The 22,962-nt window shown below is 45.8% G+C and overlaps 2 protein-coding genes across 3 annotated transcripts; both read right to left on the bottom strand.

Annotated features, from left to right (window-relative positions):
* Window positions 1-47: 47 nt before the first annotated feature.
* Window positions 48-4,830, bottom strand: LOC1274110 (uncharacterized). The gene is made up of 4 exons (XM_313187.6): window positions 4,612-4,830; window positions 1,428-4,524; window positions 1,050-1,346; window positions 48-955 (listed from the first exon to the last, which is right to left on the bottom strand). The coding sequence occupies exons 1-4, from the start codon at window positions 4,648-4,650 to the stop codon at window positions 708-710; spliced, it is 3,681 nt and encodes a 1,226-aa protein (XP_313187.6). The 5' UTR covers window positions 4,651-4,830; the 3' UTR covers window positions 48-707.
* A 1,714-nt stretch (window positions 4,831-6,544) lies between these two features.
* On the bottom strand, window positions 6,545-22,497 carry LOC11175651 (uncharacterized). 2 transcript variants are annotated; one of them, XM_061650199.1, is made up of 6 exons: window positions 20,713-22,497; window positions 16,298-16,362; window positions 14,012-14,377; window positions 10,133-13,603; window positions 9,775-9,870; window positions 6,545-9,572 (listed from the first exon to the last, which is right to left on the bottom strand). In XM_061650199.1, the coding sequence occupies exons 1-6, from the start codon at window positions 20,783-20,785 to the stop codon at window positions 8,103-8,105; spliced, it is 5,541 nt and encodes a 1,846-aa protein (XP_061506183.1). In that variant the 5' UTR covers window positions 20,786-22,497; the 3' UTR covers window positions 6,545-8,102. The 2 variants fall into 2 exon arrangements, with proteins under 2 accessions (XP_061506183.1, XP_061506184.1); XM_061650200.1 differs by lacking the exon at window positions 9,775-9,870.
* Between the last annotated feature and the right edge of the window lie 465 nt (window positions 22,498-22,962).

The following is a 22,962-nucleotide window of genomic DNA, read 5'->3' as shown; positions in this document are numbered from 1 at the left end:
AGTGATTCGGCTGCGTAGTCATTAGAATTGGATACAAACTGGCAACATTTTGATAATTTCATTGAGATTTAATTATTATTCTTTGAACATGCTGCTACTTCTAGTAATCGTTTGCTTGCCGGGCCATAGTTTCGCACGTGAAAGGATGTACTCCGATAGACAAAAGAAGGTTCAAGTAGTCCAAATTGTGCTCTTGAAATGTTCTTTTTCTTGCGATCATCTTCTCTAACGTTACTTCCTCGCATGACGTACATAATCTATCTAAGAATCATTTGATTGATATTAGTTGACAAAAATCAATCCATTTAATGGTTATTGAAATGATCCCACCTGGTTCGAAAAGATGCATGAGAACATATTTGAATTTTCTATTTAAATAATTGTACCAACAAAATTAAAGGCTTGCAAAATGAAGCATATTACTGTGCCACTAAGGTTTGAAGTTAGCTTTTTCACTACTAAAACAATAAATATTCAAATATTTTCCATTTTAAATAGCTAGCAGGTAATTAGCTAACGTGATTTATAAAATAAACTGTGCAACGTGCGCGCTTATAACCTTCCACTGCACTCTGCTGTGTGCATCCAATCTGGAAGGTGGAAGATAGATAAAACCAGAACAATCATACGGGATTATAAACCTCGCGCATAAGTCCGTGACCATCGTAATGAGCCGTACCAAAAGCGTAGTTTAGCGTCGGCAGTGCTCAAGCAGAGAACGGAGAGATCCATCTAAATTTGTCCTTCGATGATGCATCGTGCAAATCTTTCGACGCGATATCAAAATGGTAAAAGTTACATTCGATCTTGTTAGCGCAATGATTACCAAAGTGACATATTTTCGGATGAAGGAACTGACACTGAGTATTGACGCAGTTAGGGTAGAACTTGCAAACGGGCGGCAGCGGTTTTGCGCTGATCGTTTTGTAGTTTTGCACCGGCACGACAGATGATGCTGCAAGGTACGGGAGGGAAAAGGAACATATTAGAATGTGGGTAACGTTAAGACGCTGAGAGGAGCGACCCACAGCCGCAGTCTAAACGCTTACCTATCGGTGGTGCCGACCGCCCGCCCGATGTGCCCGAGGATGCGCTTTTCGAGTGCATAAAATTGCAGTCCAACCGGTGGCAAGTTTGATCGTATTTGCACATTGGATGGAGATACAGGCACTTGTCGCCAAACTTGCAGCTTGGAAATGCTTTGCAAGGAGTGTTGGGATGAAGAAACTCGCAGGCATCGCCCTGGCGACAGTTGGGGAAATATTTGCAGCGCTCTTTCATTGTGCCCCCTCCGGCCAATTTGTTACTCTTGCCATCCACACCGGGCAATGAAACGGCACTAAGCACTGCAATGGATAAAAGGTTATGATGAAAATTAACACACAAAAAAACATCGCTATTATACAGTACACGAGCCAGTTACTCACATGGAGGAATATCGTCGAATTTACGACTAGATTCTAGCTTCTTAATTTTTCTTCCGGGTGATTTTGGTCTACCCTCGCGGCTGTCTCGCCTTTCTCCTTCGCGTTCCCATTCGCGTCGCGGCTCTTTTCGCTGTTCGTCACTGTCCCGCGAAGGGCTACGTTGCGCGCGATGTTCCTCCCTGCTGCGAGCCCTTCTGTCACGATGGTGATGATGGTGATAATCGTCGTCGCTGTCATGTCGCTCGTCCTCGTCGGTAAGATCGAACTGAATGGGAGAAACTCGTTTTCGCTTGCGGGACGACGGTTCCATTTTGTCGTAATCCGACTTTGACATGTAGATCGGCGACGAGGACACACTGTCGTCCATGAGCTCTTTCGTGCGCTGCAGCAGAAGCTCGTTCAGCTGATTCGGTGAGCTGGAGACATTGCGGGAAGCGTCGACTCGTTTGGACCGGGAGTGGACTGGGGAGGTACGAGTTTCTTTTGGCGTCCGTGGACGCTCCGGGCTGAGCGATGGTGTCCGATCACGCGACACCTCTGGCTGGTTACTGCGCGAGGATCGAGTATTGGTTTTGGGTGATTTCTGAGATTTTGACACGAAAGCGCCATTGCCGTGAGAAGAACCACGTGGAGCAGCATTAGAGGGTGGAGTCGGCGAGGAAGGTTTCTTACTAACCGGTTTCGATGCCGCTGCAGCTACAACAAGCTTTTCGCTGAATCGTTCTTTGCGTTTCTTGAGCGTCTCTTCCATCTCTTTGGAATCTCTTGGATTGGGCGACTTTCTGGGCGGCTCGCGTGTTCCAGCTTTGAATCCAATCCGATCTTTCACCGACATTCTTCCCTTCGTGTGGAGTCCTTCGGCCGATGCTGGTGGCGGCGGTGGCGTATGGCTTGGCGATACTTCTCTATCATCGGACGACTTGAAGGCTCCATCCAAGGTAACTACGAACTTTGTATCCTTGGTCGCGACTGCAGCCAGCTCTTGCTCCGCAATTGCTGCATCTTCTTCCGAAACGGCCATTTCCATTGGATAGTCATGCGAAACGGATGGTTTCGGAGCGCTGTATTCGTTCTGAAGAATTTCCTTAAATTCTTCGTCCACATCGCAATCCTCCATTAACACCTGGTTTGTTATGTCCACCTCATGCACCTCCTCCTCCTCATCCTGCTCCTCCTCTTCCGCTCTTCCTCGATCGCGCAGTGCTGCGCAGTGCGTGTCTGTAATGCGCTCATACTGAACGTCCTTAACCGGAGGATGACTGATTGCAATGCCAGGGATTTCGATCACAAGTTTTCGCTTCATATCCGTTCGATGGATGCTGTTCTCGATGGCAGTGTTATCAATAGTTTTCTTTAGATTTGCTACCGTCGATCGCTGCGCTTCGGCCATCGCTTTGAGCAGTAGATTCTTACTTGGCTGGGTCGCCTTCGGTACCACGGGACGCGGTTGCACTTTTATAACGCTCGCCACTGGCACCTCGATAATGTCCTCGTTGTACTCCGGTTTCGGTGGCAGCACAATTACCCGTGAACCGACACGACCACGCACAGTATCGGTGCCATTCTTAATGCGACCCCCAGAACCGGAACGATCCCGGTTGCTGTTGTCGCGAATCCATTCGCGACTGCGCGATCGCTCCCGAGGACGTGATTTGCGTCCGATCGACTGATCATCTATACGTTCGCGATCGCGATCCCGATCGCGGTCGACACGCCGAAAATTTGTCTCCCGTGATCTGGCTCGGGTGGCGTCCGTGCGTGAGATGGGTGGTAAGCGTGGCGGAGGAGACCTGGTGTCGCGGTGATTCGCTTCACGGTCGCTTTCCCTTTGACGATAATGGGGATCTCCCCTTGTGGTGGGAGGCGGGCGCACCCTGTTTTTTGATGCCGACTGCTCTTCCGCCGCCTCCTTGCGCCGGAATAAAGGGACGTAGATTTCTCTCTCCTCGCGCCTATGTGCGGATAGGCTTATGATCGTACTTTTCGTACCTGAGGTACCAGCACTGGATGAACTTCCCGCTTTGTTAGTCTCTTTTGAGGATGATTCCCGAGCATCTTTCGTTTCATAGCTCGCACCTTTCTCGCGCTCAGACGTCGCGGTGGAGTTTTTTGTTCCCAGCCGATCTAAAACGGATCGTTTTTTGGCGCCTGCTTGTTGAGCATCCGTTGACCGCGAAGAGGCTGGTGGCGTGGTGCTTCGTGTTGGCGGCGTTTGTTTTATGACGGGCTCCTCGGGACCCATCGTTATTCGTTGCCTGGGTTTGGTCGCAGTACTTTCTGCTGATTTGTTAGGTCGCGTTGACGCTGGTTGAATGGATCGAGCTCGCGGTGGGAGCAGATCGTCCTCGCTTGCCTTCAGAAGCAGCAAATCCTCATTATCGTCATCCGAGATGTCGGTGCCGAGCGATTTCAGGTGGCGCTTTGCCGCACTGATTCTTTCCTCTATTTCCTTCAATTCGCACAGCTCTTTGTGATGCTTCTGGACAACGCTGGCACTGGCCAGCTCGGCAATCGACGGTGGGAGATCCGTAATTTTTGGCGGAGTTTTGCTTTTCGTTCGGTCTTCCGACTCGGATCGCTCGGGCGGCTGTTTCTTCGCGACCGGTGCACTGTCCGACTCGAGCGACTTTTTTGCCTTTTCTATGTACTGGTGTGCGAATACTTCTGTAATGGAGCTTGCCGGCAGTGCCACTGCCGGTCTTGGAGGCGTATTGTCCTCTGTTTCACTCCTGCGGCTGGAGGCATCGGCCGCATCCTCCCCGTCGGTGCTACGATCCCGCCGCTTCAATTTCTTATCTTTCCGCTTCTTGTCCTTCTTTTTGTCGTCCACCTCGGAGGATTTCCTTTTGACGACTTCCTTCGACTTTGCCGCAACGGTGGCCGGTAGTGTCACTTCCTGCAACTTCTGCAGCACCTGATGCAGCCAATTCACAAATATCTCCGTCTGAGCACCAAGAAACAGTGACAGATCATCGACCATCTGCTGCCGGGAGCGCTTGTTTGCCACCATGATCATCACGTAATCCGGCAGCTCGTCATCGATGTATCCGCTCGCCGATCCGGTGCCAAGCTCGATCAGCTTTGCCTTTACGGCACTCTGCAAAACAACGTGCAAATAAATTTGTGTAAATATCTTACGCTGATCCAAGCAGAGCGTATGTCAACCCAATTTGCCCACACTTACCCTCATTTTCTGACCAATTTCTGTGCCTAAGTTATCCATGATGCTGCGATAGTAATCAACCAAACCAACAGTTGTGTAATATGCCTGCTGAAAGGAGAATATTCAGAACTTCCTGGTTTGGAATTTAATAAGTGCTATTAAAGATAGCCAAAAGCGCAAGTAAACAGACGAGGCTGATAAATCGACATGGAAATTTTCGCTAGTGATGGGCCCATTGATTTTGCACCGCGATTTGACATCGGAATGATTCCGATCCGATCCGCCAGCAAATGGAACAGGAACTATCCATGCATCGTTTTTTGGTATTTTTTTAAATGAGCCGTTACTATTGCGCAAATTACAAACTCGAGCACAAAAAATGTTTTTACAGACCTAGACATGTGAGATAAAATAGAATCATGCTAAAGAATATAAGTTAAGTACAGTAGAGCGCCGTTTATCCCGGTTCAAAGGAACACGACCTCACCCGGACATGTGAATAACACGAATACAGGCGGTCCCCGAGATACACGGTACCTCTTATACGCGGATTCGGAGATACGCGGTTTTCTAAATTTGACAATTCTTTGAGCAAATTGTACTGATTTGACACATCAATTGCAAATTGCCAAATAATTTCCGTTTTGATCGAATGTTCAAAACTATTTCAAAAGGTTTAAAACAGTTATATTCAGTCAGAATCATATCAAATAATTCATAAAGTAACTAAAACCGCTCCCTACTTGCAAAATTACACGAAAATTTGTGATATTTTTGCTGGAAATCACGAGATTCGACTTACGCGGAAATTCGAGATACGCGGTATTTTGCGGCCGTTTTCGGTCCCCATTAACCGTGTATCTCGGGGACCGCCTGTATAGTCAAAGGATATATTTTATCACAAATTCTTTTTTTATTTAGCTAATGTTTTGATAAAAAATACTCAGATTTTATTAACTTCATGCCTTCCAAAAGAGAATATTTGAAATTTGCCATGAATTGTAGTGTTTTCCGGTATGACAATATGCTCTGATAACCTTTTTTTTCAAATATCCTCCTTAGGCGGCGCTCTGGCACCAATCGAACACGACATCCGACTCGAACAAACCCATACAATCATATGGTGGTGCACTATCAGACACAAACAAACAAACAAGGCAAACATGTCAAATCCCTTACATTTTTCTTGTTCGATGTCGTGTTCGTTTGGTGCTAGAGCGCCGGGTTAGAACGCCATGTCACCTTTGTATTGAACTGACATTTCTCACGGATAAACGGACAGCCGGATAAAAGGTACCCGTAAAAACGGCGCTCCCTTGTACATCTTAACCTTTAAGTTGGCAACCGGATACCCGGGTATTTTTTTAACTTTAAACTTAAATCACTTTTGATTCATTGCTTTTATTGACCTGATATTTTCCGTTGTCTCCCAACTTTTAATTTCTGATTTTTTGGTGCATAAATTGTAATTTTAAACAGCCTGTAAGTATTTTATTTTGATTTATTTTAAACTTTATCACGTAAGTTGGCAACCAGCATACCCGGGTATTCCATACATTTTGTATGGAGAATGACGTTTCTCTTCTTCCTCTTTTCGTATTGTGCTTATTTTCGAGTCAAATTCAAGCGATTCCAAATTTCAATTTGACCGTTAAATTTATCATAAAATGAAAAAACTTCATGGATAAATGAAATAGAAGAAAATATGTATTCGAGATTACTTGCTTACAGCATTAAAATATAGAAAACATTGTTTACCTCTGAAAACCGTTAATTTTTTGCGTCAAAACGTGTGGGGTGGGGTCAAAACGGGTATGTCGGTTGGCAACTTACGTGTGTTAATCTGGTTGCCAACTCTACGGTTAATACTTTTGCAGCACACATTGTTCGGCATTGTAAAGGCTGTAAAGAAAACTTTTTAATGCGGTAGTTTTTTTAATTGTAAACAAAAAAGCACGTTTCTGTATATTTATTAATTTACTTAAGATATCGTTGTATTAAGCAAACGTTACAATAGTTCATAAATCAAAGTAAGAAAGAAAATTCAATTCATGGATGAAAACTTTGGCTTCCGTTACGCTTCCCGCTAGTTGGAGACACATCTTCTGATAGTCGAACAATTTCATTTTGGTATACGCAATGTGTACGGTATTTGTTCCAGCTAGTAGTAGTTAACCACACAAACCAAGAAACGGGACCATCGAACAATAACTGGTACATTAACTCAAATAAATAGATAGAAATTAGTGTAACTTATATAGCCACTAGTGGTTCCCTCTGGCGATAGACCACTGTGAGATGGATGGGATCGTTTTCTAAACGACTCATAGATCTCCTCGAATTCAGTTTGGTATGATAGCTATGTACGTTAAACAATAGGTTTTTAATGATTTGTTTCTTCTGCATTATGCTTAAAAACTTTCAGTCAAGTTAAGTTTCGCCCATCCGTTTCCCTTCACTGCATCCCAGAGCGAACTGGTGGTTCAAGTAGGATAGTAAGTGCATTGCAGTTTACCTTTTGTATGAACTCCATTATCACACCGCTTTGGCACTTTTTGCTAGGGTAATTGTCGATGCAGATCAAAATCTCGGTGTAAACAGTTATAAATATTGATCCTTAACATTAAGCATCTGTTCATTTCCGCTGCTCATTCGTTAGCTCACTCCCTGTCGACTAGAGTCATTAACCGAAACGAAGGATTATTGAATAACGTGTTGGAACAGAGGACAAAAATTAGCTATCAAAAAATCACACACGCACACACGCAGGGTTTTAGTTTGCCTCCAGCAACGTGGATTTGCAAATTCTACTTCTTAAAGTTATTTTAGCGTTGAAATAACGTGTCAATTATTACTTAATCGAATCCTTTTTTGTGATTGTTTTATACTGTACAAAAACAAATGAAAATGGCAAGAAAATTAAAGCATACATTTCATTGAGAGAGAGAGAGAGAGAGAGAGAGAGAGAGAGAGAGAGAGAGAGAGAGAGAGAGAGAGAGAGAGAGAAACACAATTCTTAAAAATACATTAAATTATAGTGACGGTTAATAAATAGCTGGGTATTATGAATTAATTCAAAATTTAAAACAAAAAGTTCCTATACGTCTCGCTGTTGGATTTGTTGATGGTACGTAAGAAATTCGTAATAAACAAGGAACCACTTAATGCAAAACAACTTTGATTATGAACAAAATGAATAAATATTTCAAATAAATAAGCAACTTGTCAAAGATGATGCGTTATAACCGTTGCCTGCTACAAAACTATGTAAGAAATTATATAAAACTTTTACAACTCGCGTACTGAATATAGCAAAATTCGATGGAAATTCAAATCAACCAATTCATTTAGAGTCAGGCCGACTACCACCAATAGAGCGAACTAACTTAGTAACACAACGAAACCTCTCCCCTTCGATGCAGCCCGTGTGGTCTCTCTGCAGCACTTGGTTAAGTTGTGTGATAAGCAACACTTTTAGTCAGAGGTGTCATTCGAATAGCCTTTTGGAGAAGCTATATCAGCATTATGTTACCTTCCCCGGTCAGCAGCTTGTCCCCGATATCGTTTGATGAATCATTTGTCATGATATTGTTTTGCCACTTGATCTGCTCCTCACCGAACGGTAGCTCGGCGTCAAGTTTTTCCTGGATCTGGTCGAACGATGTTTTAAACTTTTCCTCAATTAAACTAAACGACTGAATGGTGGCGTTATCATCGAACTCATAGTTGTCGATCGATATGTTCCCGAACAGGCTGTCCAAATTGAGCTGTCCGCTTCCGTCCAGTGCAGTAGCGACACTACTATTGCTCTGGTGCGCATAGCTTTGGTGCGGTCCAGCTGGGCCTTCCGGATGATTACTGCCGTTGCTGTGTGCCGCCGCGTGCTGCTGGGACGATGAAGCGCTCGGTGCGACCAAATCAATTACGGTGCTCGACGTCGCCGCCGTAGGTGAATGAGAGGCTAATTGATTTTTGCGTAAATATCGAAGCGCATTGCCGGTGCCATTGAGCGATGAAGCTGCAACTGCCGACACGCTGGCGCTATTGTTGTGGCCGCTCTCCTGCAGCGAATTATTGCCATAGGCTTCGTCAGTAGTACAGCTGCTGCTAGTGATTGTTCTGTTGAATCCACTTGTACGAGCACCAGCTCCACCACTAGTGCCAGCGGAAGAGCTACCGGTCTTCATACGCTTACCGTCCACGGGACTGTGCATACCACCACCGCCGGTCGTCCGATGACCTTGCATTTGATGCTGTAGCCGCTGCAGTTCTCGACCGTCCACCACACAAGCTTTCCGTTTCTTATCCTCATGGCTCCGCACATGGTTGGTTGTAAGATCGTTGGCAAGGTTACTGCTACTGCACGTGCTGCTTTGATCGCAGTGTTCCAGCACGATATGATCCATCTGATCGATGGAGGACTCACCAATGCTACCGCCGCCATCCTCGGCCGGGAAGATGGTTTTGAATGTAAGCATATCTTCAACCTGATCGCTCAAAACTGATTCTGATAACTCGTTTTCATACAGAATGATACCACCACCACCATCTTCTGTTGGAATGGGCCCAGGTGACGAGCATGCAAAATTGTCGCTTGGTGATGAGATGTCTACTGTGGTCGTACTTTGTAAGTGTTGTTGTTGTTGCTGATGCTGCTGATGCTGCTGTTGTTGCTGTTGTTGTTGCTGCACCTGCTGCTCTTGTTGCTGTTGTTGGTGAATTAGTTTGGCCTGCATTTTGGCACTCTTGTTGCGAATTTTGCGCTCGTTCTTCATTGCGAGCTCGCGAAGTACCTTTTCATCCGTTACGACGAGGGTGGTGATGAATTTGTTTATTTGCTCCTTCGGGGGCGCCCGATCGGCATGTGCGTTGTACAGATGCTTGCGAAGAGAGGCCTTAGCTTTCAGCGGACCGCGATCACAGTATGGGCAGGTGTAGTACACACTGTCATGTATTTCCATGTGTCGCTTTAGCTGGTAATTCTGCGACGGATGAAAATTAGAACGAATTAGTACGCTTGAGGGCCACCGTGTAAGAGCGGATCATGTGGCGTTGAAACAGATGTTAAACACACACACCTGAATGATGATGATCAAATTAAATACAAATTTTACTGGTAGCAATGATGCAAAAAGCAACGAGACGAAAATAAGGATCGAAAACAGCTTGAAATTTTTGCATTACCTTACAAAATACACGATCACATTCGTCGCAGGGAAACGTTTGCGCTGTTTGCATATTGCAAGCCTCATCGGGTGTCAGTGTGCATTCGCGATCGTCCTATGCAACGCGAAGCGCAGAGTATTTGCAGTTGGTGAAGCATACAGAAGCCATTTACACATAAAGCCACGTTTGCGATGGTTGCGGATCGAGAAAGGTAATAGAATAATATTTGTTAGTAAAGCTGTTGGCTTCGACACACTAACAGGGGTTTAGTTGAGTACACACACACACACAAAGACATACAAAATTGTTACTTTTTAATCGCTGTAAAAGCTTTCTCGATCGCTGTCACTGCCAAAGGAAGCAGGTTTGCACTTACCGACAAGTCGTCCTGATGTGAACCGGTATTACTTTTACCGGACAGTCGCTGCTTATCAGCCGTGTTGACATCCTCCGCAACACCACCCATGTTTGCCGAACCGTTCGTTTCGCCCACCGAAACAGTGGAGAGTGTGAGCATTGCCGAGTTTTGTCCAATTAAAGAAGTGGAGGAGCCCGTTGTCGCGAGTATACTTCCGTTCAGAAAGCGTTGCCCATCAGACAGACTGCCATCGTCGGTAGCTATGCTCACTGATGGTGCAGCAATAACGTTTTCGTGTTTAATGTTGTCTGCCGTCATAGTCGAGGGAACCATAATGGTCGCACCGGAAAGTTGCAATGTTGCCGTACCACCTAATGCAGCCCCAACAATCTGATTCTGCTGCTGGTGCTGCTGCTGATGATGATGAAACAGCTGACCATGCTGATGATGATGATGATGGTGATGATGGCTGGAAATAGGCACCAGCTTCGGTAGTTTGTCTGTAGAGCTTAATACTTTAAGGTCGATTTTGTTTCCCAATGCGTTGATGCCATTGCTGCTGCCAGTTCCGGAGCCGTGAGATGCGCTTTGGTTAAGAAACAGTTGACTAGTATCGATCAGATTGTTTTTGGTAAGTTCCACATTCGATATGATGATGATACTGTGCGATTTGCCCGCAGTGGAGGACGATGGTGGTGCCGCCGTCTGTGCAGCAGCTCCGTTGACTATCGATCCAGTTACATCGTGTGGTCCTCCCGCTGTGCCGCCGCCTTCCCCCGTACCGGCCGGTAACAGTGGATCGGTTATCCTCACACTAGTGATTGTGCTGTTGATACCCACAATCTGAGCTCCGGAAATTGGCACAGCGTTACTGTTGCAGCTGTACACACCGTCAAGAGTCGTTCTTCTTCCACCATCGCTAATACTTCCCGCCGGATGTTTCTTTTTGCTGTACGCCCGCGGCTGCTGCCCACCGTGTTCTGTGGACAGTGCTGCGGGCGATTGTACTGCCAGTGTACCGTGATGCGTTTGCTTCAAACTTCCATCGGACGATAGTGGTGGTTCAAGCGAACAGGATGATGTAGCAGCTGCGGCGGCGGCTGCGGCGGCGGCAGCGGCTGCAGCGGCCGCAGCCATTTCTTCCTGCTTTTTGCTTTTTTGTGACAGTTTCGTGGCTAGTGCCTTGGCAATGGCCGGTTTTATCGGTGACGTCTTCTTCTGGTTCAACTGGCTCAGTACCTTCTTCTCCGATTTGTGATCATTAGACACGGTATAAACGGTGTGCACCTTGCGGAGATGTTTTTCGAGTGCGTTAGGATTTTTGAATAGCTTGGAGCAGACAATGCACTTGTACAGTTGCTTTCCGTTTGCTGCCTGCACGTTCGTAATCATATCCTGGCTCGAGCTCATGTTGGTGATTGGGATAATGCTGGGCGTGATACTCGGCACGCTTGGTACGGTGGTAAGGGGTGAGGCGGGAGTCGACCCGCCGCCATTTCCCGAACACTGCGGCTCTTTTTTTATTTCCGCTTCCGTTAGCAATGGAGGATGGCCTTGCTGCGTAGACACTGCCGCATCGTGAGCATCATTTTTCTCATCGCCTTGCGTTGCTGCCAGCGTAGCTTCTAGTGTTTCCATGCACGGTTTTAAATCATCCAGCGGTGCAGGATTGGACAAATCTTCGAATGAAGTTGACGACAGCTTCGAACCGGTCGTTCCATCGCTGGTCAACTTTTCCAACTGCTCAACGGCCGCCACCATGGCTGACTCATCCTGCGCGAGATCTTTGTGTATTTTCATATGCCTTTGCAATGACCACGAGTTGGACAGCACCTTCAGACACTTTGGACAGTGCAGGTAAGCGGTTTTGGATTTGCGCTCGCTGCATTCGTGGTCCTTCAGTTCCTCCGCCTGCTGGAAGAGCTTCATGCAGAATACGCACAGGTAGAGGTTGTGTTTGCGCACGTGCTTGTCGAGGTTCGATTTGGTCATGTACTTGCGCAGACACACTTCGCAGACATACTTTTTGTCCGTCTCCATCTCCATTGCGGTGGCCTGGCCTGCAATGTCCGCCGCAGGTGGTGTCGGTATTGCGATGGCTCCCCCGTGGACCGAATCGTTTAGTGTGATTAGCGAATCGGAGGACGATGAAAACCGGCTATGAAGCTTATCCGAATGGGCGTCATGTTCGTGCACAGAATGGGCTGAGCCCAATAGATCGAAATCGGTACCATCGCCGAATGCACCACCATCTGCTACATCGGTTCCCCTATCGTAGCTTAACAGATGATGCGTGCCGTCGGTAATTCCTGCATCTGCAAAGTCCGTTTCGAACGCTATGTTGATGTCACTGGCACCGAGAGAAATGTTGATCAGATCCGCCGGACTAAGTGTATCGTTCGGTAGGCACTGGAACTCGGTCTCTGGAGCTGCTATCTGTCCCATCAGGTGTGGCTGCTGCTGCTGCTGCTGTGGATGGTGCAGCTGTTGATGCTGATGGCTATGGGTTTGTACTGGCGACATTTGTTCCGTTGAGTAAACGTGCCTCTGCAGCGGCCGTTGTTCGTTGGTTGCTTCCAGGTGCAACGAAGAGATCATTCCTCCGGCATGTTGCTGTAGCTGCTGCTGCTGCTGCTGCTGCTGTTGATGTTGCTGGTCCTGCAGCATTTGATGCGGATGTGGTTGAATATCGTGAAAATCGAGAAAATGATCATGATGATGATGATGGTGATGATGATGATGGTGTGGCTCATGATGACTAGAATGCATAAGCGAGGAAGTGTTGAAATAATCATCCACCAGATCGGTCATGTTCGCCGATACTCCTGAATCCAGCAAATCCATGTCGAAGATGTGCTGCTGCGATGCGGAGGTTGAGTATTTTGGCGATGTCGTTTTCATCAAACTGTCGATCGGTGGCAGCGAAACAGTGTCGTACGTCATCGTGGTCGAAGTAGGAGAGCCCACGCCGCCCTTCCCGATCGCACCATTGTCGGTGTCCATGCAGAAGCTGTTGCTGTTGTTATTACTGTCGATGTCGATCGAATCTGCTCCCACGATGCTGCTGCTGCTTCCACCACCAAAGCCGTGCAGTAATGTTTGCTCATCGAAGGCAGCAGATGAAAGCATCAGCGTTGACGTACCGGAGGAAGCTCCATTTGTGGAGAACGTGTTTGTACTGCCATATCCGCCGCTTCCGATATTGCTGTGTGTTGCCGTGCTACGCCCAGAACTGCCACCGTGCCCAACCGTTACGGACGGACGACTGTATACATCGTCGAGCAGGACGCTGCTGTTGTGGCTGTTCTTCTCCAAATCGAAACCGTAATCCATGCTGACAGAACGGAGTATGTTTGTACAGATGTCGTACGGGCTGGGTTCCAGCATTGAGGCACCGATCTTGGCCGCGTAGTTACGCGAGTACCACACCCGTAGTATATCTCCCAGCTCGATATCCTTCACAGCGGTGTAGTAGATTTCATCGTTTTCCTAAAATGAGACAACATTCAATACATTGAAACACATTATTACGAAGGCGTGCGAAGTGTATGGATTTGTCAGTATGGAACAGCCGAACATTCTTCAGCCGTAGCTAATCCGCTTTAAACGACTATTTGAAGATAAGCCAACAACACATTAATTACAATTGTTTGGAGCATTCCCTTCATACTACATTCCCCGATCGCGTACTAATGATAAGCAATCGGAGGCATGGGGAAAATATACAAACGCCCTACACCTCCTCTCCTCACCAGCACGCACGGCTGTGCAATCGGTGTTACAAATTTTGTGATAACGCCTCTACCAGTTCCCCCTCGGAGTTGGTGATGGTTGCCCTCGCTCTTGAGTTCACGCTAGGACATACGGGAGCGTATGTGTGTGTGTATTTTGTCTTACCTGATAACAAATAAGATTCTGCTCGTTGGAAAACCGTGCCAGATTAACGTGGATCATCCAGTTGCACTTGGACTCGTTGCGTGTGTCCAGGTAGATGTTGCGGCTGCTGCTGAACAGGGCCTGCAGATCGCTGCTGTACTCGTCCTGCTGCGGCTGCTGCTGGAGGTACGGTCCGGCAAACAGTACGAGCGGGAATGGAATATTCTTGATCGGAACGTAGGACTTCTGGGCAAGCAGCGGCCCGAACCGGGTTCCCTTGGCAAACTTTTGCGACGTCACGACACAGCTGCCCGTCTGCGTTTCCATTATCAGCAGGCCGTTCGGAACCGACGACCTTGAAAGGTTAAGCGCGGGCTTATCCTTAACCTGGAAGGCGTTCGAAAGCGAAACCGAGAATATGATAAGTATAAATAGTAATAACCAAAACATAGATTATTTTTGCACTGCCATTGTTTAACTGATCTATTCTGGCGCAAGAGAGAAAGAGAGAGCGCGAGAGACAGAGGCATCGGAACTGCAGTGTGAATGTTTTTGGAGCATGATGTGTGCTGGAAAATTCCTGCCATGCTGTCGTATCGCAACATAATATACAGCTGCACTATTTTGCTGATCATGCGTTTCTGCGTGTATGTGTGTGTGTATGTGTGGTTTCCCCTACAACCCTACGACTGACACCAATTCATTAAATGAAAAATGTCGGAAAATCCCTGCCACGCAATCGACAAATGATGATGGGAGGTCCGTCCATTGACAAATAGAGGGTGGGGTGAAGAGTGGTAGGAGTGGGCAGCAGAGGCCAGTAGTGTGTAATATGATGTTGCACACCAAAACATAGAGTGCTGCTGCCCTTTACCACCCCCCGCCCACCGGGTTGCGATCCGATCAGACCATTTGCAAAGTGGTCGCAGTTGTCGTCCACCAGACGTCTCTTACCGTCTTCAATCTCAGCCAAAATACAATGTGTTTTCCATACAGTTGTTCCTCTCTGGCATTCTCCTGTTTTCTCTTAGTTTTTCCTGCTCATGATCCTCGCTGTGTGACTCTCTCCCTCTCTCTCTCTCTCTCCCTTGCTACCACGAGCACTTGCTCAATCTTACATGACGGATCCGACGTTTTCCACCAATACTTGCACATGATTTTCCCGTGCCTACACATGTACACGCACAGTTTTCCGTGCCTCTCTTCTAACTGTAGTTGTACTCGCACAGCATACGCGCGCGTGTGTGTGTGTGCTGTTGAGGATAAAAATATTGACTTTTTTTCTCCACCATCACCACCCACCTCCACTCAACCCTGCCAACCATACCTGTGGGAGGAGGTTCTCTGTACCGTGGGCCGTATGTTCCTGACCATTCTTTTAAACCAGTGGTCTGTGTGTCGTCTTTCGGCCCTTCTCTACTCTCTTTATCCGTCAGCAATCATCATCATCATCAACATCATCATCATCATCCATCCAACAGGAGGTTCGAACCCTATCCGCTAGCACGATTTGGACACGGCGCGAGAGCGCACTGCGCAGACATGTACCGAAAACAGCACCGGATTGCGCACATGTGTGTGTTGTCATGGACATTATAAAATGCGTAAATTATATAATTTAATCGGAGAAAGTGCACATTCTGCTAACTGCGCTTGGCACCTTCTCCTCCAGCCAACAGCTGGATGTTGGAGATTTCGTCCGCAAAATAGGGTTCTGCCCCGCAAAAGGATTGTATGGGAGAGCACGAGACGTTCCTTTGCTGCATGGGCGGAAGTGTGCTGCACACACGCGCGTACACAATCACGAGCTTACAAAACACACCAGAAGAGCGACTGGTCGGTCGGTCGGTCGGTCGGGCCCACGACACACACGCAAGAGCGTATGGGTGGTGGTGGTGTTGATGATGATGATGGTGAGACATAGAGATTGAGTTTTCTTCCATAAAAGGAATACATTTCGCGCCAGACCCTACCGCATGGTTTTGACCCGTGCGGGATTGTCAAACGTGTCAAAATCGGTGGACACGTTTCTGCTCCCGGGGAATCGGAGTTCACCTGTCACCACATTTTCATTCACCATTCTATTTCACTGTACGATCATGTTTTTCATTTCTTTTTCTTTTAATGGTTGTTTTTCCAGCAGAGTTTGAGATAGAGCGAACGAACATGATAACACAGGTGCAATGTGCAACCATCACACAGACACTTACACACGTACGATGTTTTTTTTTTCTAATCGAAATTTCCTTTCTACAACACTGCCTCGGATGTGATCTACGGAGTAAAACACACAAAAACGGTACTTACATGATCGCCTTTGGCGTATTCTGGACAGTTTTGGGTGTAATGCGATGCCCCGCAGATGCTGCACACTAGGATCATTGTGGCAAATACACATACACACACGCACACACACAACGATGCAACAACGGACGGTGTGATGTGGCCCGGTCGGTTGCAAGATCCGGACAGAAGGCAGCAACGTGTTCCGTGTTCCGACGGATGATCGATCAGTCGTCGTCGTCGTTGTCGTCGTCGACAGTGGGTGTTAACATTTAACGCGACACCGTGGCCATACGGAGAGGGGGGTTGGTGGTACAGGATGCGTTCCGGAACAGGTGCACAGTGGGATATTTTCGTTGTTGTTCGTAGGGTGCCCCACACAGCAACAGGAAGTCGCGTATTTCACGGCGGGTGGATGAAACGAAACGGAACGTAGCAAAACGGAATGAATCAGAATGCGTGCGGTTGGTGAATGGTCACTCTTAAAGCCAGGCCGCCGCTACTACGGCAGCACAGAATCACCGAGAGAGCTGCGCGCACGCACACGCACACACACACAGATACTCTCCGGCCGATTCCAGGGCCTTGAAAAGGATAAGCACGGTTGGACCAGCAGCAACGCACCAGCCACCAACAGGGCCAGCCAGCGACTACGACTACACTAAGAGCGCTACTAGCTAGTCTGGCGCCGCATAGGCCCGCGCTCTGGCGATAGCTCTCACGGGCGACGATCATAGCGAGGATCGGGCCCGCACACACCTTCACCATTCTGGGATGCTGCGGAGCGCGCTCTCTCGCTCTCTCTTTCTCCTCTCCCTTTCTTTCGCTCTCGCCACCATCGAAGAAAGATCGTGTGCGTGAAAGCGTAACTGTGACAGAATATTTGCGTACGCGATCCTACCCACCCATACATGCGTAAACACACACAAACTCACACACCCACTGCTGTATCTGATGCTCATTCACAGTTGTGATGCAGGGAAATAGCACGAAGGGGAAAGGATGCCCGCACAGGAAAGGGCGACGGGAAATGAAACATTGTCTATTTGACTCATGCACCCCCACCGTCTCCCCCCTTATCCACATGCACACACACACACAGAACCCTTGCGCTTGCGTTTATGGCAGATTAATTACATTCCTTGCGCACCCATACGCACCCGTCAAAGGCATATTAACCCTTGATTATGCGATGATTAGTAAACAAACTAACACAAATCTAGTTCAAACAGTTTTCTTTTCAAGATCATGATGGACTGTAAATGGGTAAAGGCAATTAAGTTTTGTGTTTTTGTAGAATTTTTTTTTTGTACAGTGTAATTATAATTTTTGTTTTTTTTTTTTAAATTAATTGTTGGAATATTTATAATTAATTATTTTTTAGTATATCACACAAGCTCATATGACAACACAAGGATTGATCTACTTAAATAGTGTCTTTACAAAACTCTTATCCCCATACACATCTGGCTATCAAGGGTTAGTATAAGAAGGAAAACATTAAAGTTGCTTTCACAATATTGGTGAGATTTTCACTAGCTGCGCAACTCGTAAAGAAAATTCTCTATACCAAAAAAAACACCCCCCCCCCCCCCCCTCTTTCCTCCGCCAGCAGGAGACTTATAGGTGAGGGATGGGAAAATTGAAGAAAAAAACATACACACATACACATAGGAGCTCTCCTATACGAGAGGGTTCGGTTGTTTTGAGCATCGCAGTATTAGAGGTGCTGTAGTATTACGGATGAGCATGCAAATGGGAGCAACACACATATACATTGGATGAGGCTGAGAAAAAGTAATGCGAGGCAGATGTTTTTTTATGTGTCATCCAGCAATAATGTACGATTTGCAACCGAATGGAACAAATAATAGATTCTAATTGTGAAAGGGTTTTTGTTTGTCGCATCTGTTGTTATGTTATCTATTTGCAAATAATTGAGCTGTATGCTGTTTAGCAGCGTATGGAGCAATGAAACAATAAATTGGAAAAGGAACTGTATGTGCCATACGCTAATGATCTATACCAGGGATCTCCATACTTTTCAGTTCAAAGGCCGCATTGCTTCGAAATTATCATTGTTGAGGGCCGTTTTGACGTTACTTTTAGCTAATGGTTGAACGTTGAAATCCTGTTTTGATAATAAAGTACTAATTGGACATAGGGGCAGAGCCGTAATACAGTCGACAAATCGTAAGAACTGAACATATCAAATTTTAACAGCTTTCTATTATTGAAGCTTGATTTTCGTCTTGAAAAAAAAAAATGTAAAAAATGGTCGCAATAATAAAATATTTAATTTAAACTTTACTAAGTCAAATCACACGCCGCATGCATTACAGGGGTATGCAGGGATTCTCGTAATTTAGGACACTCTTTTGAATCTTTCTTACGGGATGTGAACGTTATGCAAATGGATTTGAAATCAAGGGCACCCTTTTTTGGACAGGTACATTGTAAATTCCAAATACCGTATTTTAACGTGTTGAACGACTCCTTTTTTTAAATTATCAACATCACATTAAAGGGGTCGTTATATACGAGTAGTGATACTAATGGATAAGTACTAATTTTTGATTACTAGTGAGACATTAGATTCGATTACATACAACTATAGTCATGGTCTTGATTTGACTGATTCTGTAATCTGGTGATTCAAATTCATAAATACTGCAAACACGAAAAGAACAACAAAAATTATCTGAACCAAATTGGTCACATAGACAAAGTTGTTTTTGATTTTTGTAAAACTGAAAGAAAAAAATAGTTTCAAAATTATTGAATTATTCATTAGGGGGGAGGGCCTTATATACTAAAATACGGGATTCAATATTTTTGACAAAACAAGTTCTTGTTTTCTTGTAATTTTGCATGCATTAATCAAAAACCACTTTGTTCATGTGACCAATTTAATTAAGATCAAAATTATTTTTATTTTTTTGCTGCTTCTAGTACAAGCAAATGAAAGGCCGTCAGAGTACCTCATGCTTAGGTAGTTTTTTTTTATAAATTTGAGTCATCGCTTTAAAGAATCAGTCAGATCAATGGTTTCCTCAGTTTCCAAACCTCTTTTTAATTTTCTTATGCAGTTCCTTGCTTTTTCTAATATTGAGCCATTTTCCAAAACGCGATCGAAGCTGATCGATAGTTGAAGTTGTCCAGATACAATGGTTACTTTAATTTATTTCATTTGCGTTCTATTCAGTGATGCGTACAATAAAGTACAATATTTCCCGTTCCCGCTTCGATCGTGTTTGGGAAAGTGGCTTATCTTACTGATTTTCTAGTATGGGTATCCCCACTCAGGTGTATATTTGTGGGTAATTGAATGTAATGTCTCAGAGAATGTAATATTTCAGAATCCCCCTAATCTGATGTTGGTCTTATTCGACATATGAGCCAAATGAGCGTTAGGGCCCAATAAAGTATGCCGTAGAATGGTTCGCGTCTCGCTAGATAAACTTCAGCTCTCTTAAGAAAGAGACAAGTGTCCAAGAGTCAATAAAGTGTCCCAAAATTATGAGAACCCCTGAAAACCCCTGTAAAGGCTCTCGAGGGCCGCATGTAGTCAGCTGGTCGTAGTTTGGACACCACCCTGATCTACACAACTAATTTTCTTAGAGAAGTTAGTACTTTTTACATAGTTAGAGTAACAGTGACGAAACCAAATTTTTCACAATTTTATGCGATACACTCACACGACTGTGATTTATTGTGCTGTATTACGTCGAGCGACAACTACTGGCAATCGTACAAATGAGACAATGAAACTTATTTTATGATTCATAATTGACTATCGATGAACGTATAGCGGCCAAGGTTTTTACGAGATGCTCATTAGTAAAGAAACAAACTACGGCTTTAGGGTAAATGTATTTATAGTGGTGTGTTGCTACTACAATATTGAAAGAAGTGCATTAAAATACAATCTATACGATAATTTTAAACCAATTAACTTGCTTACTTTCATATTAAATGCTATCTGCCCTTTTAATAGTAGATTTTTGTGTTAAATGGTTCTAATCCGTTACGTAGCGTTAAAAACATCATTATTTTGTGGCTCGTGTCAGCGTTATTCCAGAATTCTTAGAATTTAATAAGGTAAACTCGTGATTATTATTATGTTGTATCCAACTACAAAATAACAAAATTAAAGTGTCTTCGTCATAACTACTATAGATTTAAGCTATGTTTTTTTTTTTAATTCAATTGTTTATACTTTGACTCTATTTTTCCATACTGCTATTCAACAGATACCGCAAACAAGCATATTTCTATAGTAGTTATAGTCATTAAATAATAAAAAAAACAGTCCATTATGGCAAAATTGTTCAGGACATTTTTGACCGTATCGTACAGAGCAACAGAATTCTCTTGTTAACAATCGCTTATCTTCAGCTGAGCTTAGAACACCCAAAAAAAAACAGCGCCGTACTTACCATTCTCAACGAGTTGTACATTGTTCAGCACTGATAATGCGTCAAAACATGCGTTCGCCGCTAAATCGGTCATAACTTTGGTGTGCAGGTACGGTCGAGGAAGTGTTTGGAGGCGCTACCACTGTTGGTGCCTCCTTCTTCCCTCGATTATTCACTCAATAAAAAATGATAAACAATGCGCTGAAGGATAGATGTCGATCGCAGCAAGATCGCCGTTGCAACCACGTACTCCAAAATTCACTCGACTTTGCACTTAATGATTAAAGAGCATCACGTATAGGTCCGCTGGCGCAATGTGGCCCTTATTGGCCCTTGTATTGTTGTTGCATAGGTTAGTGCTTCATAGAGATGTGGATAGAGATGCTACATCCATTACGGTCTTAAAGCGATAAGACCCAAACTACTCGCAGCATTGCCGAAAAACTGACGAAAATACGGATCGATCGTTCATCATTCAACCCCGGGTTAAATGCGCCGGGGACATGTTACTGACACGCGGGATCATATGCCCATACTGTGTGCTGATTCCCCAAAGCACCCTTCCAACAGCACGGGGTAGGTTCGTTGCCAATGTTATTCAAATCAATTAACTAGCCTGCCGGATTCACTTAAGCTCCACACCACGCGCTAAACGCACATGCACACGCACACACGCCGGAAACGGTCCATTTTACTGTGAATGGTCATTAAAACGAAATTAAAGCCCCCAAAACCGTTGGTCACACTGTCGATGGCACACCGAATGCGCTTGGGGCTTCGATATCGAACCGCGTATCGCTACTTTTTCATTGCCGTTGTTTTCTCCGTATCGGAATGGACGGGTCGGCTCACAGCAGCCAGCCAAGTGGTGGTTCTGGCCCGCGCGCACGCCTATGTGTTTGTGTAAACCATTTTCACCAAATTTTCACTACTCTCGTGCACACACTAACGCTCGACGAACGCGCACAGAACCCGCATACACCACACACCGTTGCCCGGCAGGACACACACCCCTTCTCATCGTCCACCTGGCAAACTCACACTTGTTGTCGAATGTTGGCTGTGGTTTGGCGGGCTCCTTGGCTATTGTATGCCTGGTTTTCCCGTGCTGTGTACGCCGTTCACCGATCTCCAGTGGAGATCGCGATCTTCATTCCCGTGTGACTTAACTGACAGCTCGTGAAGAAACCCGTTCGGGCATGCGCACATTCGCCGAAAACTGTACAGCGAGCGCGCATCCGTGTTCACTAAGCTAAGCAAGTGTGCGTGCGCGTGTGCGTGGATGTGTGCGCTAAAACATACACACACACACACACTTGGAAACGGGCCCGAGCAATTGCACTGTGATCGGCGGCGACGGTGGTGAACGTTTTGGCAGCGGGCACATAAATCTATGCAAATAACACAGCTAAACCAGTAGGGGCAGCGTACTCGTGCATATTATGCATACGTTTTCCGAGCTTGTGTCGCGGCGGGGCCCCGAAATTTGTGTGTTTTCTCCCTCCTGCACAACACCCGCCCGCCTATTCGTCCAGCCAGCACACAGTAGGCGCGCGCTGGTCTATGTTTTCGATCAGAACCAGGGTGAACGAGACACTGATATATGGCACTAAAGCAGCACACGATATAATAGCACACAGCTGGGACGAATTGGTTAAGGCCCTACACTCGGCTAGCACCGCAGGGAGAGGAGAGGAGCTCACGTACTTGTACGCGCACGTTTACGGAGGGACCAGCACACCAGTGGCACACCGAAAAGATACTACGTTATCCGAGCGGTTGGTTCTTGCACGCACGCACTCTCTGGCGGTGTGCGTCGATCGGTTCACGAGCAGGAAAATACGGCGGTAGAGCGTTCTCGCGAGAGCGCTGCGGCTCAACGGTTGCTCTCCCTCGAAGCGGGTGTTGTGTGTACGCACGTGTTGGTTAACGCTGTCACGCAAGTGCTATGGGCGTATACAGATTGTACGATTTGAGGTATGGTGGCAGCGTTTGCAAGAAAGCAAGAAAGAAACAAAACCGAGCCGTTTTGTACCATTCAAAAGAACAGGAAATTCGCAAAAAATGGCGCCGGCAGGTCTTTTGTTCCAATGAAACGATAACACAATGCAAAAACGCATACAAGCATCTGCGGTACCTGTGCTTACTGGACAACTCAGCGAGAGGTAAGCTTGTTAATACTTTTTTATCACAATTCTTTTTAAATCAATAGTAATTCAAGTTCTGCAGTCTAATACAATAGTTACATTTTACCACGTCTTTAGACGATTA

The sequence above is a fragment of the Anopheles gambiae genome, chromosome 2, assembly GCF_943734735.2.
Source record: "Anopheles gambiae chromosome 2, idAnoGambNW_F1_1, whole genome shotgun sequence".
NCBI classification, from domain to species: domain Eukaryota; kingdom Metazoa; phylum Arthropoda; class Insecta; order Diptera; family Culicidae; genus Anopheles; species Anopheles gambiae.
Note: the sequence above shows the minus strand (reverse complement) of the source record. Positions and strands in the feature narration are given on the sequence as shown.

What these genes read in the sequence shown, in the direction of transcription:
- LOC11175651 (XM_061650199.1), bottom strand. Translation starts at nt 20,785, where the DNA reads ATGACCGATTTAGCGGCGAACGCATGTTTTGACGCATTATCAGTGCTG. An exon ending in TGTACAACTCGTTGAGAATG is followed by an intron (nt 16,363 to 20,712) that starts GTAAGTACGGCG and finishes CAATGATCCTAG; the next exon opens with TGTGCAGCATCTGCGGGGCA. An exon ending in AATACGCCAAAGGCGATCAT is followed by an intron (nt 14,378 to 16,297) that starts GTAAGTACCGTT and finishes AACGCCTTCCAG; the next exon opens with GTTAAGGATAAGCCCGCGCT.
- LOC1274110 (XM_313187.6), bottom strand. Translation starts at nt 4,650, where the DNA reads ATGGATAACTTAGGCACAGAAATTGGTCAGAAAATGAGG. An exon ending in AAATTGGTCAGAAAATGAGG is followed by an intron (nt 4,525 to 4,611) that starts GTAAGTGTGGGC and finishes GTTGTTTTGCAG; the next exon opens with AGTGCCGTAAAGGCAAAGCT. An exon ending in GCGGTCGGCACCACCGATAG is followed by an intron (nt 956 to 1,049) that starts GTAAGCGTTTAG and finishes CGTACCTTGCAG; the next exon opens with CATCATCTGTCGTGCCGGTG.